Here is an 11,758-nt window from a genome sequence, read left to right as displayed (position 1 = left end):
ATCACCACTGCTTCCCAGTTATGTTATGAGGTATGGTATGGTATGAAGAACCTTATTGGGTCCTGAAGGTCAACCCTGGGTTGACGCGGGCTTTTCGTCCATTGGTACCTGGACACTTGACCGTTCATTTAGTTTGAGTACCTCGGCATAGAGGACTATTCCTCAATGAAGTTGCAGCTTTTTTACCAAAAGTTTGCCTAAAAGAAGAAACTAGCCTAGGGCTAAAGGTCCACTCAGTGTGCGCAAATTTTATGTTGCAAAAGAAAGAAAGACAATCAATCAATCATTCAATCAACATTCAATCCTTCCCTATTGGCCTTTAATTATCTGTTTATGTCACTGATGGTCGGTTTCGTAGGAGTGCCATTGTAAACTAACATTGCCCGACTATGCACGGACTAATTATGTGGATTGCAGACAATTTTTCCTAACACGAAAACTTAAGTGTCCAAAACGAGGCTGTACTTTCGTACACCAGTGCTGAATTTCTGTATACACACGTCGGGACTGGTTCCCTCCCCATTGCGCTCAATCTCTGGTGAGGCTGGAACAATAAATCATTTTTTTTGTCTTCTCCGACTTTTTATTCTATTAAGAAAAAAATATTACAAGCCTCGCTCCGTAGTCATGGCCGTAATTTATGTGTGCCTGTTATCCTTCTGGTCTTTTGGAGCCTCTATTCTTGGGTTCAGACACAGAAATGTTTGCTCCGCAGTCCGCATATGCTGCAGAACTTAACTGACTACCCTGCTAGATTGATCCTTATTTCTCTTAGTTTTCAATTCAGCTTTTCTTTTGATACTGCTTTTATGTATACATCTCCCGCAAAATAGAATTTTCATTTTTATCGGAAAACTTGAAGATTGTTCGAGAAAGAGTGTGCTCCTAATGAATCTTGGAGATTGCCTGGCAGCATGCCTAGCATGCTACTTTGATAAGTATGATGAAAAATTAAGTATGCGTAGTACACTTGACTGACCAGAGATACACAACACGCAGAGAAGACACCGCAATGCACAACGCAGTAAAGTATCTCATTAAGACCACTGTCTCAAAGAAAGGTTAAAAGATAGTTATTACGTCCTTGTTCACTTAACCACCCGATTTTATCCAATCTCCCACTGTGGGTATAGGTGCCATTGTCAATGTGCAGACGACGGCAACGACCACCACCACGACCACCACCACAACCACCACCACCATCAGCAGCAGCAGCAAGACTGCGCTTGTAAGGGTGGATAATAGAGAAGAATTATTTAAGTTGATGCCACGCCCCTTATGTTAGGTGAAAAGGTGAATTCCAATTACTGCGAATAGTTAGTGCACGGAAGTAACCTCTCCCGTACACAGTTCATTCTTGCGTTAAAAAAAAAGAGTTTTACGACAGAAATAATCTTGTGGAGTGCCAAGCTACAAAACTCCAGTTTAATGAGTTCGTTAATGGAACTTAGCTAATTATCAAAACCTAATTTAAGGGGGAATTTTTGTTACAATCGACACAAGCAATTACCCATGACAACTGGGGCAAAGAAGTTAAATGATGTATCTGACTACCGCTACCTCCACTGGGCGCACGCTAAGCTGTAGGATGGGACCTAAATACGCTCATAACGAAGTTTCCGCTCAGAGGTGATGCAAAGTGCACCTTTGATCGGCTTAAAGACAAGGCACGTATACCGCGAATAGGTAAGACATTACTAGGTAAGAATATCTAATATCTGAATAGGTAAGACTGGCTAAACCAGCTATACTTCCGGCACTGCTCGCGATGGGGGTGAACAGCCAAGCTAAGGCCGGCGGCTGCAGCATGTGTGTATGAAGTGTATGAGTTATTATGTATCAGGGAAGTACAAATATTGGGCCGTGCAGCAAGCTTTGTTGAGAAACCTGCATCGCTCCTCCCCACACCACCTCATAGAGAGATATTAAGGCGCGAATACCATGTTTTCTTGTGTCCGCAGTGCGCGCAGTTGTCACTTAAATGCAAATAAGGTAGCATAATGTACAACGAACTTCTCGTGCATTGGACACAAATACTGGCGCGATGAGTAGTGGAGAGCGTTCTCGAAACTTCCGATAGTAATTGAGAATGCCTGTCATTTCGGCTGTGTAGCGTGAAGTGCATCAAACTAGATGCAGATGCCCTGTTTACTTGCTCAGAACATTTCGTTTACATAATGAAACAACAGAATACGAGAGGACTGTACAACTCGTTATAATGCATCTGCACTGCTAATAAATTGATGCTGATGGTTCTTGAATAAGCCAATATCCTGCACAGAACTAGCAAAAAGCAATTGTTATGTTTGTAGGATTCTCAGATTCCATTGGCCTTGCGTTTTGTTGACTTCGCCACAGAGAAAGGGCTGCCTCCTCCGTTCAAAGCGCTAGCTCTGTGCAGATCTCCATAGCCTCATCTCTTTCCCGCTCGAGGTCCTTGGCAGACTCGGTGATGCAGTTCCGTAGATTTTCATTGAGAGCGATGCCCTGTACCACTTTCCACGACCGAGAGGTATCGATGAACACGGGGTACGAGAAGACAAGGTCGGGTGGGACGCCGTAGAGACCATCGCTGAGCACTGCCATGGTAACGAACTGACCCGCTGGCAGACCAATCCACCAGTCCCGCATTTGGTCGCAGGCAGCCTTGGCCCGAGACAGGATGCCGGGATGCTTGGTTAGTTTCTGTACGAGTTCCTCGCGAATCTTGACATCCTCTGGCAGTCCTTCGTCTAGGTAGTCGCGGCTCACTAGGTCAGAGATCTTATATCGTTTGGCCTTCTTGATGACAACGCTTCGACTGTAGTCCGGCAAGAGCATGTCGCCACGGTGACCCCAGACGATCATGTTGACGATCTTGTTAGGGATGACACCCAGTCTCTGAGACAAGAGTGTGACAGCGCGGTTGTGGTTAAGCCTAGCCAGGCCCGTGAAGTTCTCGTAAGGAATGTTCTTTGCATACCTGAAAAATAATAAGATAAGTAACAAAGAGGTCTGGTTGTCATAATTCTAATTGTCATAACTCCTAATATTGTGCCACGCTTGACTTTCCGATGGTACAAGTAATCCCCGCTATCACTTTTAGGATGCCAGGTCACTATAGCTGCGGCAATACAATTAGAAAATGATGAATTAGAAATGAGAATATATATATATATATATATATATATATATATATATATATATATGTAAAGGAATCAAGGAGACAGAGACACAGCACCCGTTCACTGGGCCGGCTGTTGTATTATCTGCTTCGTCCTCGTCTTCTCCTCGTTGGCCCCTTAGCGCCCCGAGTCTGAGCGCCCGAGCCCAAGTTCATCTCTTCATCTTTACACTCGCCCACGCTGCAAGTTTCCGGCATGGCTTGCAAACACGCCACTTAACATGGAGACAAGCTGTTCAGTGTGTGAAGTCGTCATTGGTGCGCCGTCCAGCACGCAACCTGCTTCTCTGGTTGCGTGCTATATATATATATATATATATATATATATATATATATATATATATTTAAACTTGGGATCACTTGGATAAGCTTAGGATAAACTTGGATCTTAGGAGACGCATAACTTACTTCTCATGACTTCTTGTCGAGGGTAGGATTTTTTTTTACAATGTATACTCATTAGTATAGTACGTTACCTGCTCGTAAGCCCCGAATTTAAATAAATGAAAGGTAAAAAATATACGCTTCCATAACAGTCCGCCATTTGTTTAACTAATCGTTTTCTATTCCTCAATATTTATCATCTTTACCCGCAACGCCCACTCACAAGGACTTCACAAGAATAATGTTCAAGTCCGTTATAGTTTGCATGTGGTTCCTCTCAATGCATTCGCTTTTTTCTAGCATAATGTATGAACGTGGTTGAACACGTTATTGATGGTGGGAATAACGCATTACGTGACATCGGCAATGCAGGGAAACTGATTACAAATACGACCAGCTGCATTCAGTATAGAACAGATACCTCACATTATAAGTAGCCCTGCTATTCGTAATTGTACTTACAGATTCAAGAGCTAGCTAGCAGTTAAGAGAGTCGAGATGCCTCACCGGGTGCAAACGTAGGTGTTGGTGTGGATAGGATGACCGGAGATGATCACTTTCACCGTCTTCTTCGCATGCGCCGAGAGTGCCTTGCCATGACCGGCGTACGTCTGCACGCACTTCTCGAATAGGGCCCGATCCCCATCCACGGGCACCGAGTCATTGAGAAAGGCCACGTCGACGTTCAGGAAGGCCACCTCGTCTTCCCCGGTGAACACTACCTGCTTGAGCAGTGCGAACGAGCAGTCCTCAATTTCCATGGCGATGCCGTGCAGGTCTGATATATTCTCGCTCTCGTCATACAGGTGCAGCACAATCGGCTGGTCCCCACCGAACACGTCACCACGCACCATGGGAATAAGCATGCGGTATGATAGCTCGGTCGTCACGGCCGTTACTAGGACTCGGATGGGGTCCTTGGGGACCACTGGCTCCTGCTGCCTCACCACGACATGGGATCCGACTCGGCTCAGGAATTCTTGCTCGCTCATGGCTGGAAACGTTTTGCTCATGGGCGTCGAATGGCCCGAGAGTTGCTTTTCCACCTGTTGGTTCACAGGCAAGAACATTAGCCGATCATTTTATATTGGCAAGGGACCAACGTTTGCCCAGATTTCAGTAGGCGAAACGGCGGTGAACAAACAAACAAACAAACAAACAAGCAAACAGGCAGACAGACAGACAAGAACCAATGAATGAATGAATGAACGAATGCGTCATAGAATCGCTGGTACTTGTCTTTGAAATAGATTGCAATATGAAATAATTTTTGTTCGAAAACACATTAGAAGGAAAAGATACTGCGGTTAGAGCTTCGTTACCCACTAGTTCCACCAGGGACATGGTGCGAATTCTGGTTTAAATGAAGTATAGCAGGTGAACACAGATGCTTTGTGTCACTTCAGTGCAAGAAGCGTTGCATCTAGTGTATTGGTTCTGACAGATGAAGTAATTGAATATGTACGTGCCCTTTTAGCACATATTAGCTAGGTTGCAGGCTCCGAGAAGCCGGTGGTTTGAAGTCCGTAAATGATTTTCTGTCAATGGGCTTATCACTTTGGCTGAGGTGCTGCTAAAATTTCTAGAAGGAGAAAGCCTTTCATCACAGGATAAATTAATTCAGCACGTAACAAAATCTAACAAATCATTCCCGAGATTTTTCGCAAACGTCCAAGTGCGACGGAGAATGGTACTTTTCTATCTATTGCAGTACTCGTTCAAACAGCTGTTATTCTATTTATTTATTTCTTGCGAAAGAGAATGAGGTTGTGCGATGGTAATTTCTTTATCAAGAAATTCCTGCTGTGATGTGGCTATGAGAACCAGAACAATCTTTAGGAATTCTCAAATGCAGTGGTAAGGCAAAGAATGTTACATGCTTCAGCCCTTGTGTGGCGGCCTTGTTTGTCGTAGCAAATAACATTCAGTGGAGAAATTAAGTATTTTTGTATAGGGTGGCGGCAAAACAAACAAAGCATCTTACATGCAGAAAATTCGGCGTTTGACAAGAAGGCAAAACTGTTTACCTGTTTTAGAGGGCGCTGCACTTCATCTTCAAACTTGGCTGTGGGAGCCGCTGGCTTGAAGATTAACACAGGTTTTGTTATTAATTTTCATTCATCACAGAACAAATACACCGCAGTCGTGCACTAAAATTTTATCTAGTACTATACTGACTGCATTACTCTTCTACTACACAAGTGTGCCTGTGTTTTGGTAACCCTTTCAAGAGAGAAAAAAAAGCCCACCCAGTTCTGCAATCAAGGCCAGCCTTGTAAAATGTAGCCAGTATTTTTCTATGAAAAAACAATGTCTCGAGCTTACCACACATGTTACGTGAACTTGACGAACTGGGGATTCACTTTTGCTCAAGGCAAACAACGTTGTTTTCGTAGCACCTTTTCAAATCAAGTTTAAAGGCATTTTACATGACAAGGCAGTACTGGGTGTCTTCATTAATGATTTATTTACATCCCCTGTGATTCGTTATTGTTTCTTTTGTTCCGTGTTACGTTCTATTCTATCGAAGCGCTTTAAATGCAGGCAGAGCAACGTCATTGTTTCGGAAATGTTTACAAGCCATTAAAAGATGTTTTAGACCCTTTACATCAAGCTGTAGATAAAACATCAATGCTTTACTTATGCAAAACAAGCATAACCCAAAAATACATGTTCGCGCTAGCATTCACAAATGATCTCTTACGAAAGTGCCATTCGCGATTCGCCATTGCATCGGAGATTGTTTCATAATCGCGCTGATTGCTGCCATAAATTATGGGCGCTGAAACTCCGCCAGTGAGAAGACGTTCCTACATAGTGATTTTCTGAGCGCGTCTTCTCAGTTTCATGCTTTCCTATATCTGCAGGAATAGAAGCTCTCTGTAAAGAGCGATGGTGTAGACATTTCGTGCCGCTACGCGAATAGTCCTAGTCGTTTATTCTTTCTGAGCAAAAACAAGCCTAGTTTATCTTCCAGTTTTTTTTTTCTACACGCGTTAACATGCGCTAAGCAATTTTAGCCTAATGCTCTCGGTGCAAACCTTCACTGGTCGCAGTACGTTTTACTTTCAATGCACTCTAAAAAAAGCTGTGCCACAACGAGTCTGCTCAGATACCTTAGACCGATAGTGTGACCATAGTGAATTGTCGAGCTTCCACTTATTTTTTTGCGTAAGATTTTTTTCTTAGCGAGCTTGAAAACCATAATATTTAATTGATTTGAGTGCTACAATAATCGAAAGTATTTAATTTAGTCCAAGAAATCTCTGAGACTTAGGCAACCTAATTCTTTAAATTACCTCTTTCCCCCGGGGCTGTGCGGCTTCCTCCACTTTTGTCCGCGAAGATGTCGGCTTAAAAACAAAATTAATAGGAAATAGTTTAATTTCGACAGGCACTCGGAGAAGAGTAACAGAAAGCAGAAACATCATAACGTTAGCTTAATAATAGTACAAACTCGTCATGGAAAGCGAAAATGCAACATAATTAACTTAATGTTACAGATGGTGCACAATTGGGCAAGGGGAAAATTCGTAGCCGTGAAATGTGCGAGCATTTTTAGTTCTCAGGCGACTGCACAACCACGTTGGGTAGCATCTCTGTTGTCTCAACAGCAGGCGAGAAGCAGGAACACAGTCGGTGTACGGGAAAGCGGTGCAAAGGAAGAAGCAATTTTCGGAGACAATGCATGAACCACTCCGTAGAGGTGCTCGAGATGACTCAGTGCCATGTGGTTTTTGGGCGCGTGAATATGACGGCGCTCGCAATCCCTGAAAACCACGAAGCATTCGTGGAACAGCTTACTTGCAGCGTTTCTGCTACTAGTCCAAAAACACCTAGAATTGTCCGAACGAGTTAAGGCAGATCGCGTAGCCACACTTGAATAGCGTCATTGGCAAGCATCGTGTATGAAAAGAAAGAGTGAAAGCGGTGGGTTGCCTTCTGAGCCTGGAGGAAGCAAAGAACTGGAAGGGAGCATGATGTCACACATCCAGCTTTCGCAAGCAAACGCTACGTTCGATGTCCCGTGCCTGCTAAAAGTCAGGCCATCACGTGATGCACGAGCCTATGCGGATGCTCGACAGACTTGACCGTGAATTTCTTGCTCTCGGTAGGTTTAGTATATAGATGCGCGCTTGTCCGGTTGCTCTGCCAACCACACTGTGCCCATTGTCTCCCGCTATGCTTGTGCAGCTTCGGTCGTTTATACTAGGGAGCCTGCAAGGAGGCGCTGTTTTAGGGTGGCGACAGCACCAAAATTTTGACTGCTATCTAACGCCAAATTTGGCGAGTAGCCATTCTGATTGAAAATCGCGCTAGAAGTCGCGGCACATTCCAACTTTTTTTTTTTTTTGGTCATGCTCTGATGTAGCCATGTTGGCACGCGATCTAATAAATTTCTTGAATTTATCAACGCGCACACAAAACCTGCATACATGTTTAATATACTAGTTGCATTTTCCTTTTATTTTAACACATCAAACTTATTTTTTAAATGCGTAAGCATTTGTATGGTTGCCCAACGAGAAAACTGTCCGAAAGACCGTCCGTTTTTCGTGTAAGACGATCGCTTTCAGGATAGAGCCAGCAGCAATGTTTTACAACTAAGGTTACTCACACTTTGTCTTACATTCTTTACAAAGTTATTCCTCTATATTTTGAGAATGAAAGCCGACAAAAAATGTCATAAAACAAAACACTGACAGCGCATGCCTTTTATGTTAAGTCTTTTCAAACTAAATAATAAAAGTTCGAAAAAAAATTGACAGTCACTTCAGCATACGCCAAAGAGGGTGAAAGCGAAAGCCAGCGTGCTCAAGAGACATTGATTAAATTACTTGACATTCTCATTCGAATGCATTGTTGCTTGTTACTTGTTTTTTTTTCCGACCAAAGGCGAGGGTTTGAGTGCCTAAATTGACGCTATTTTAACTGTGCCCTAATTATCCTCGTCATAATTAACACCAAAGGTCGTGCGTTCGACTCCCACAAAAAGTTGTGGATTCAATTGCCTAAAAACGGCCGTGTGCTTGCGCTGTAGTGCACGTTAAAGAACCCCAGGTGGTCAAAATTAATCCGGAGCCCTTCACTATGGTGTGGCTTATAATCGGAACTGGTTTTGGCACGCAAAACCCCAGAAAAAAGAAGAAAAGAAGAAGGATTCGAGTGCTTTAATCACCTCTATAATAATTAAATGTATCATAATTACCTTCCCCTTCACGCCGAAGGGGTGGTGGGTTACCTGAATAATCGAGGGTTCGACTCCCACCAAATGTCTTTTGTTCAAGTGGCTTAATTAACTCTACCTTAATTAACACGGCGACGACGGTGACCCGCGCACCACCAGGGGCGCTATAACGTAAAATGATTCCAAACTATTTTGATTCCAAACTTTTGACGTCAAATTTACGTAATCACCGACGCAAGCATCGGGCGGTGACCCGCAGCGTTGTCTGAACAACCTAATCAAACACTCTCCTCGTTTATTGGAGGTCACCTTTGTTCGCTTTCAAAACCAATAACATTGTCTACACTCACCGGTTTTTCTTATCTAATTAGCTGACAAGAGGCGAAGAGCACGCTCTAGTGGAGAAGGTTTCGATGGGGCTGAGCCAGCACAGTGAAAATAGATAACCGCATGAAGAGGGTGGTGCTAGCTTCTCCGATTGGTCCGCTTCGCCTTACTTAGCTTGCGGTGGCTTATCGAAAATCGCGGCGGCATGCAACGGAAGGACAAGAATGCCGCTAAAACGGATCCTCAGCAAGGAAGAGTTGGCCGACCGATGTCGAATGCATGCCGAAAGGGCTCGATAATGTTTCGATAATGTTTTACTGCCCCGCAAAAAGGTTTATCACGCGCAAATAAATACATGCTCACCGACAAGTGCGACTAGCGAGGGCCTGAGCGATCGGTGGGCAGCCATCTTCTATGCCTTTCGGAACGGGGCAGTCTGTGGCTATTCAGAAAAATTTTCAGCTTTGTTCGGCATATTAATACATTTTTTTCGCGTACACATCACTTTGACGTGGTGAGCTTGCGCGGTTTTGTGAGGTCGCATGACCGACAGGTGAAGTGGGCGTAGCCCGAAAACATTGGACCAATAGCAGAGGGCTAATGGTGAAAAGGCGTCGAATCAGAAATGATTATTTTCCTTTTGTGTGGTTGAATCACGCATAATTAGTGCGTACACGTTATATCAGATGGGGAGCTATCGCGGTTTTCGTGACGTCGCGTGACAGACAGGCGATGTTGGGAGTAGCCTGAAAATGTTTTGACCAATCGTGGAGACTGATTGCAGAAATTGGAATCAAAACAGTTTGGAATCATTTTACGTTATAGCGCCCCAGAATTGTTGTGTGAGCGCTTGCATATATAGGTGGGACACGATGCCGTGTCGGTGTCGCTTCGACGACGCGGTTTTCGCTCAAGGACGTTGAATGTCGACTGAACGATGAGACATATAAGGGCTTTCGCCTTAACGGAAGATCGGCCCGCGCAAGAGGCCGCACAAACAGATGAAATTGCGACATATTTGCAGCTCAACGTTTTATGATGTGAACTGCATCTGTCTAAGAGAACAAATTGTTTTACCGCTGTTTGTGCATCTCTTGAGTGTCCGTGCCTTGAGTGCCGAGAAAGTGTTGCGTAGCAAGCAGCGTAGATTGTATAGCGTAGCAGCTAGCATCATCAAACCAAGATACATTTTTCTACAGTAGTCACACTTAAATTTGACTTCTCATCCTCAACAATGTCGCCCACATTTTGTAGCTACAGTTTCATGCTAGAATATAGGATCGTGCCCAAGCAACTTTGGGCCATTACAAAATATGTGTAAACGCGGCAGATGTCTTTAGATTATTGGAGGTATTATGCCATTTCAAAAGGAGAATCAAGCACCTTAGAAGAACACGACAGACGCTGACACGAAAACACTCCTTTGAATTTGCAATGGACAATTAATTTTACGCATTCTGAAGCATGAACCTTTGTAATAATTTCCTAATCCACAACAAAGCTTCAACGACAGCTGCTGCAACATATCGAATCCTTCCGTGTCGTTGTTCACTGTGTGATAAACATACGATAGCCTTGACAAGTGTGCACCTGTGCACCACCTATGTTTTTTTTTTTTTTTTTTTTACAAGCGGCGGCTTTCTTAAGCATGTGACGATATACACAATGATCGTAAAGGATAGCAAATGTTCGAGTAGGGGCGGTAACGAATCAAAACTATCGCTCAACAAAAACAATAGAAGCCCTCCTGCTTTCTTCACTGCACGCCGAAAAAATTCCCGTGGATACAGGCACTCGAGCATTCCTTCGAAATTGGTTGCTTACCGTTTCCTTGACGACCTGCGGTAGTGGCGGTGGAGGCTTGGGCCTCATCATGCCCGGCTTCACGAAGGGTTCTTCCTCGCTGTTCATCTCGTCCGGTCTTACGCTGGCATGCCGGCGATGCATCTGAAAGTCAGCGGCCCTATGCTGCTCCACGTTAGTCGACGCAGATGCGGACGACAGATGCTTGTTCTCGGACGTCGTATCTTCCTCCTGGGTAGCGCTGAGCTCCTCGGCTGGCCTCGCGCCCGATGCCGCCTCCTTGTCGGCAACGCCATGCGCGGCGACGGCGTCGACCGGCACTCCCGCCACCGCCAGCGCCGTGGCTGCATCCTCTCTCGTCGACTTTCCGGCAACGGGAGCTCTGTGCTTCTTGTCCGTGTCCCACTCGTCCGGTATGAGCTGCTCCTTGCTTCCCAGGGCCGCCGCAGCCGCAGGTCCTTTTCCCGTGGCCTTCCGGACGCTTCGCTGCACATTCTCGGCGGACTTTCGCGAGACGCCCTCGGTAGAGCGGCTCGGCTTAGAAATGAGCGTTGACATCACTACGGCTGGACGTTTATTCTACAGTGCTTCGCGTCAGGCGGTCCACATCGGAGCGGCGGCCCCACAGGGCCCCCAGTGCAGCGGAGGGCCTCAGCTGCAGTTCTTTTGTTTCTTCTCTGCCTCAAGGTAAAGGGCTCGAGGCTGTGTCGTTGTATTGTTGTTACCCTAATTGTTTGTTGTGAATATTAATAAAAAGACACGGCTTGAATTTTATTCTGATTACTCTTCTATTTCTATCCATAACGCTTATATGCGTCTATTTGTTCATACATTCTTATTTTACTTGAAGTGTACCGCCCGCTTCTTCACTAATCCCCTGTGGTGGGTATGTA

At 44.8% G+C, this 11,758-nt stretch overlaps 1 protein-coding gene across 1 annotated transcript; it reads right to left on the bottom strand.

Annotated features, from left to right (window-relative positions):
* Window positions 1-2,164: 2,164 nt before the first annotated feature.
* On the bottom strand, window positions 2,165-11,506 carry LOC119455073 (malate dehydrogenase, cytoplasmic). The gene is made up of 5 exons (XM_037716581.2): window positions 10,887-11,506; window positions 6,847-6,900; window positions 5,575-5,628; window positions 4,055-4,593; window positions 2,165-2,962 (listed from the first exon to the last, which is right to left on the bottom strand). The coding sequence occupies exons 1-5, from the start codon at window positions 11,421-11,423 to the stop codon at window positions 2,380-2,382; spliced, it is 1,767 nt and encodes a 588-aa protein (XP_037572509.2). The 5' UTR covers window positions 11,424-11,506; the 3' UTR covers window positions 2,165-2,379.
* Between the last annotated feature and the right edge of the window lie 252 nt (window positions 11,507-11,758).

The sequence above is a fragment of the Dermacentor silvarum genome, chromosome 6 (genome assembly GCF_013339745.2).
Source record: "Dermacentor silvarum isolate Dsil-2018 chromosome 6, BIME_Dsil_1.4, whole genome shotgun sequence".
NCBI lineage: Eukaryota > Metazoa > Arthropoda > Arachnida > Ixodida > Ixodidae > Dermacentor > Dermacentor silvarum.
Note: the sequence above shows the minus strand (reverse complement) of the source record. Positions and strands in the feature narration are given on the sequence as shown.

Excerpts from the sequence above, each read along its gene's own strand:
- LOC119455073 (XM_037716581.2), bottom strand. The coding sequence starts at position 11,423 with ATGTCAACGCTCATTTCTAAGCCGAGCCGCTCTACCGAGGGCGTCTCG. Across the intron at positions 5,629-6,846 it reads CACAGCCCCGGGGGAAAGAG|CCAGCGGCTCCCACAGCCAA; the intron begins GTAATTTAAAGA and ends TTAATCTTCAAG. Across the intron at positions 4,594-5,574 it reads TGCAGCGCCCTCTAAAACAG|GTGGAAAAGCAACTCTCGGG; the intron begins GTAAACAGTTTT and ends GTGAACCAACAG.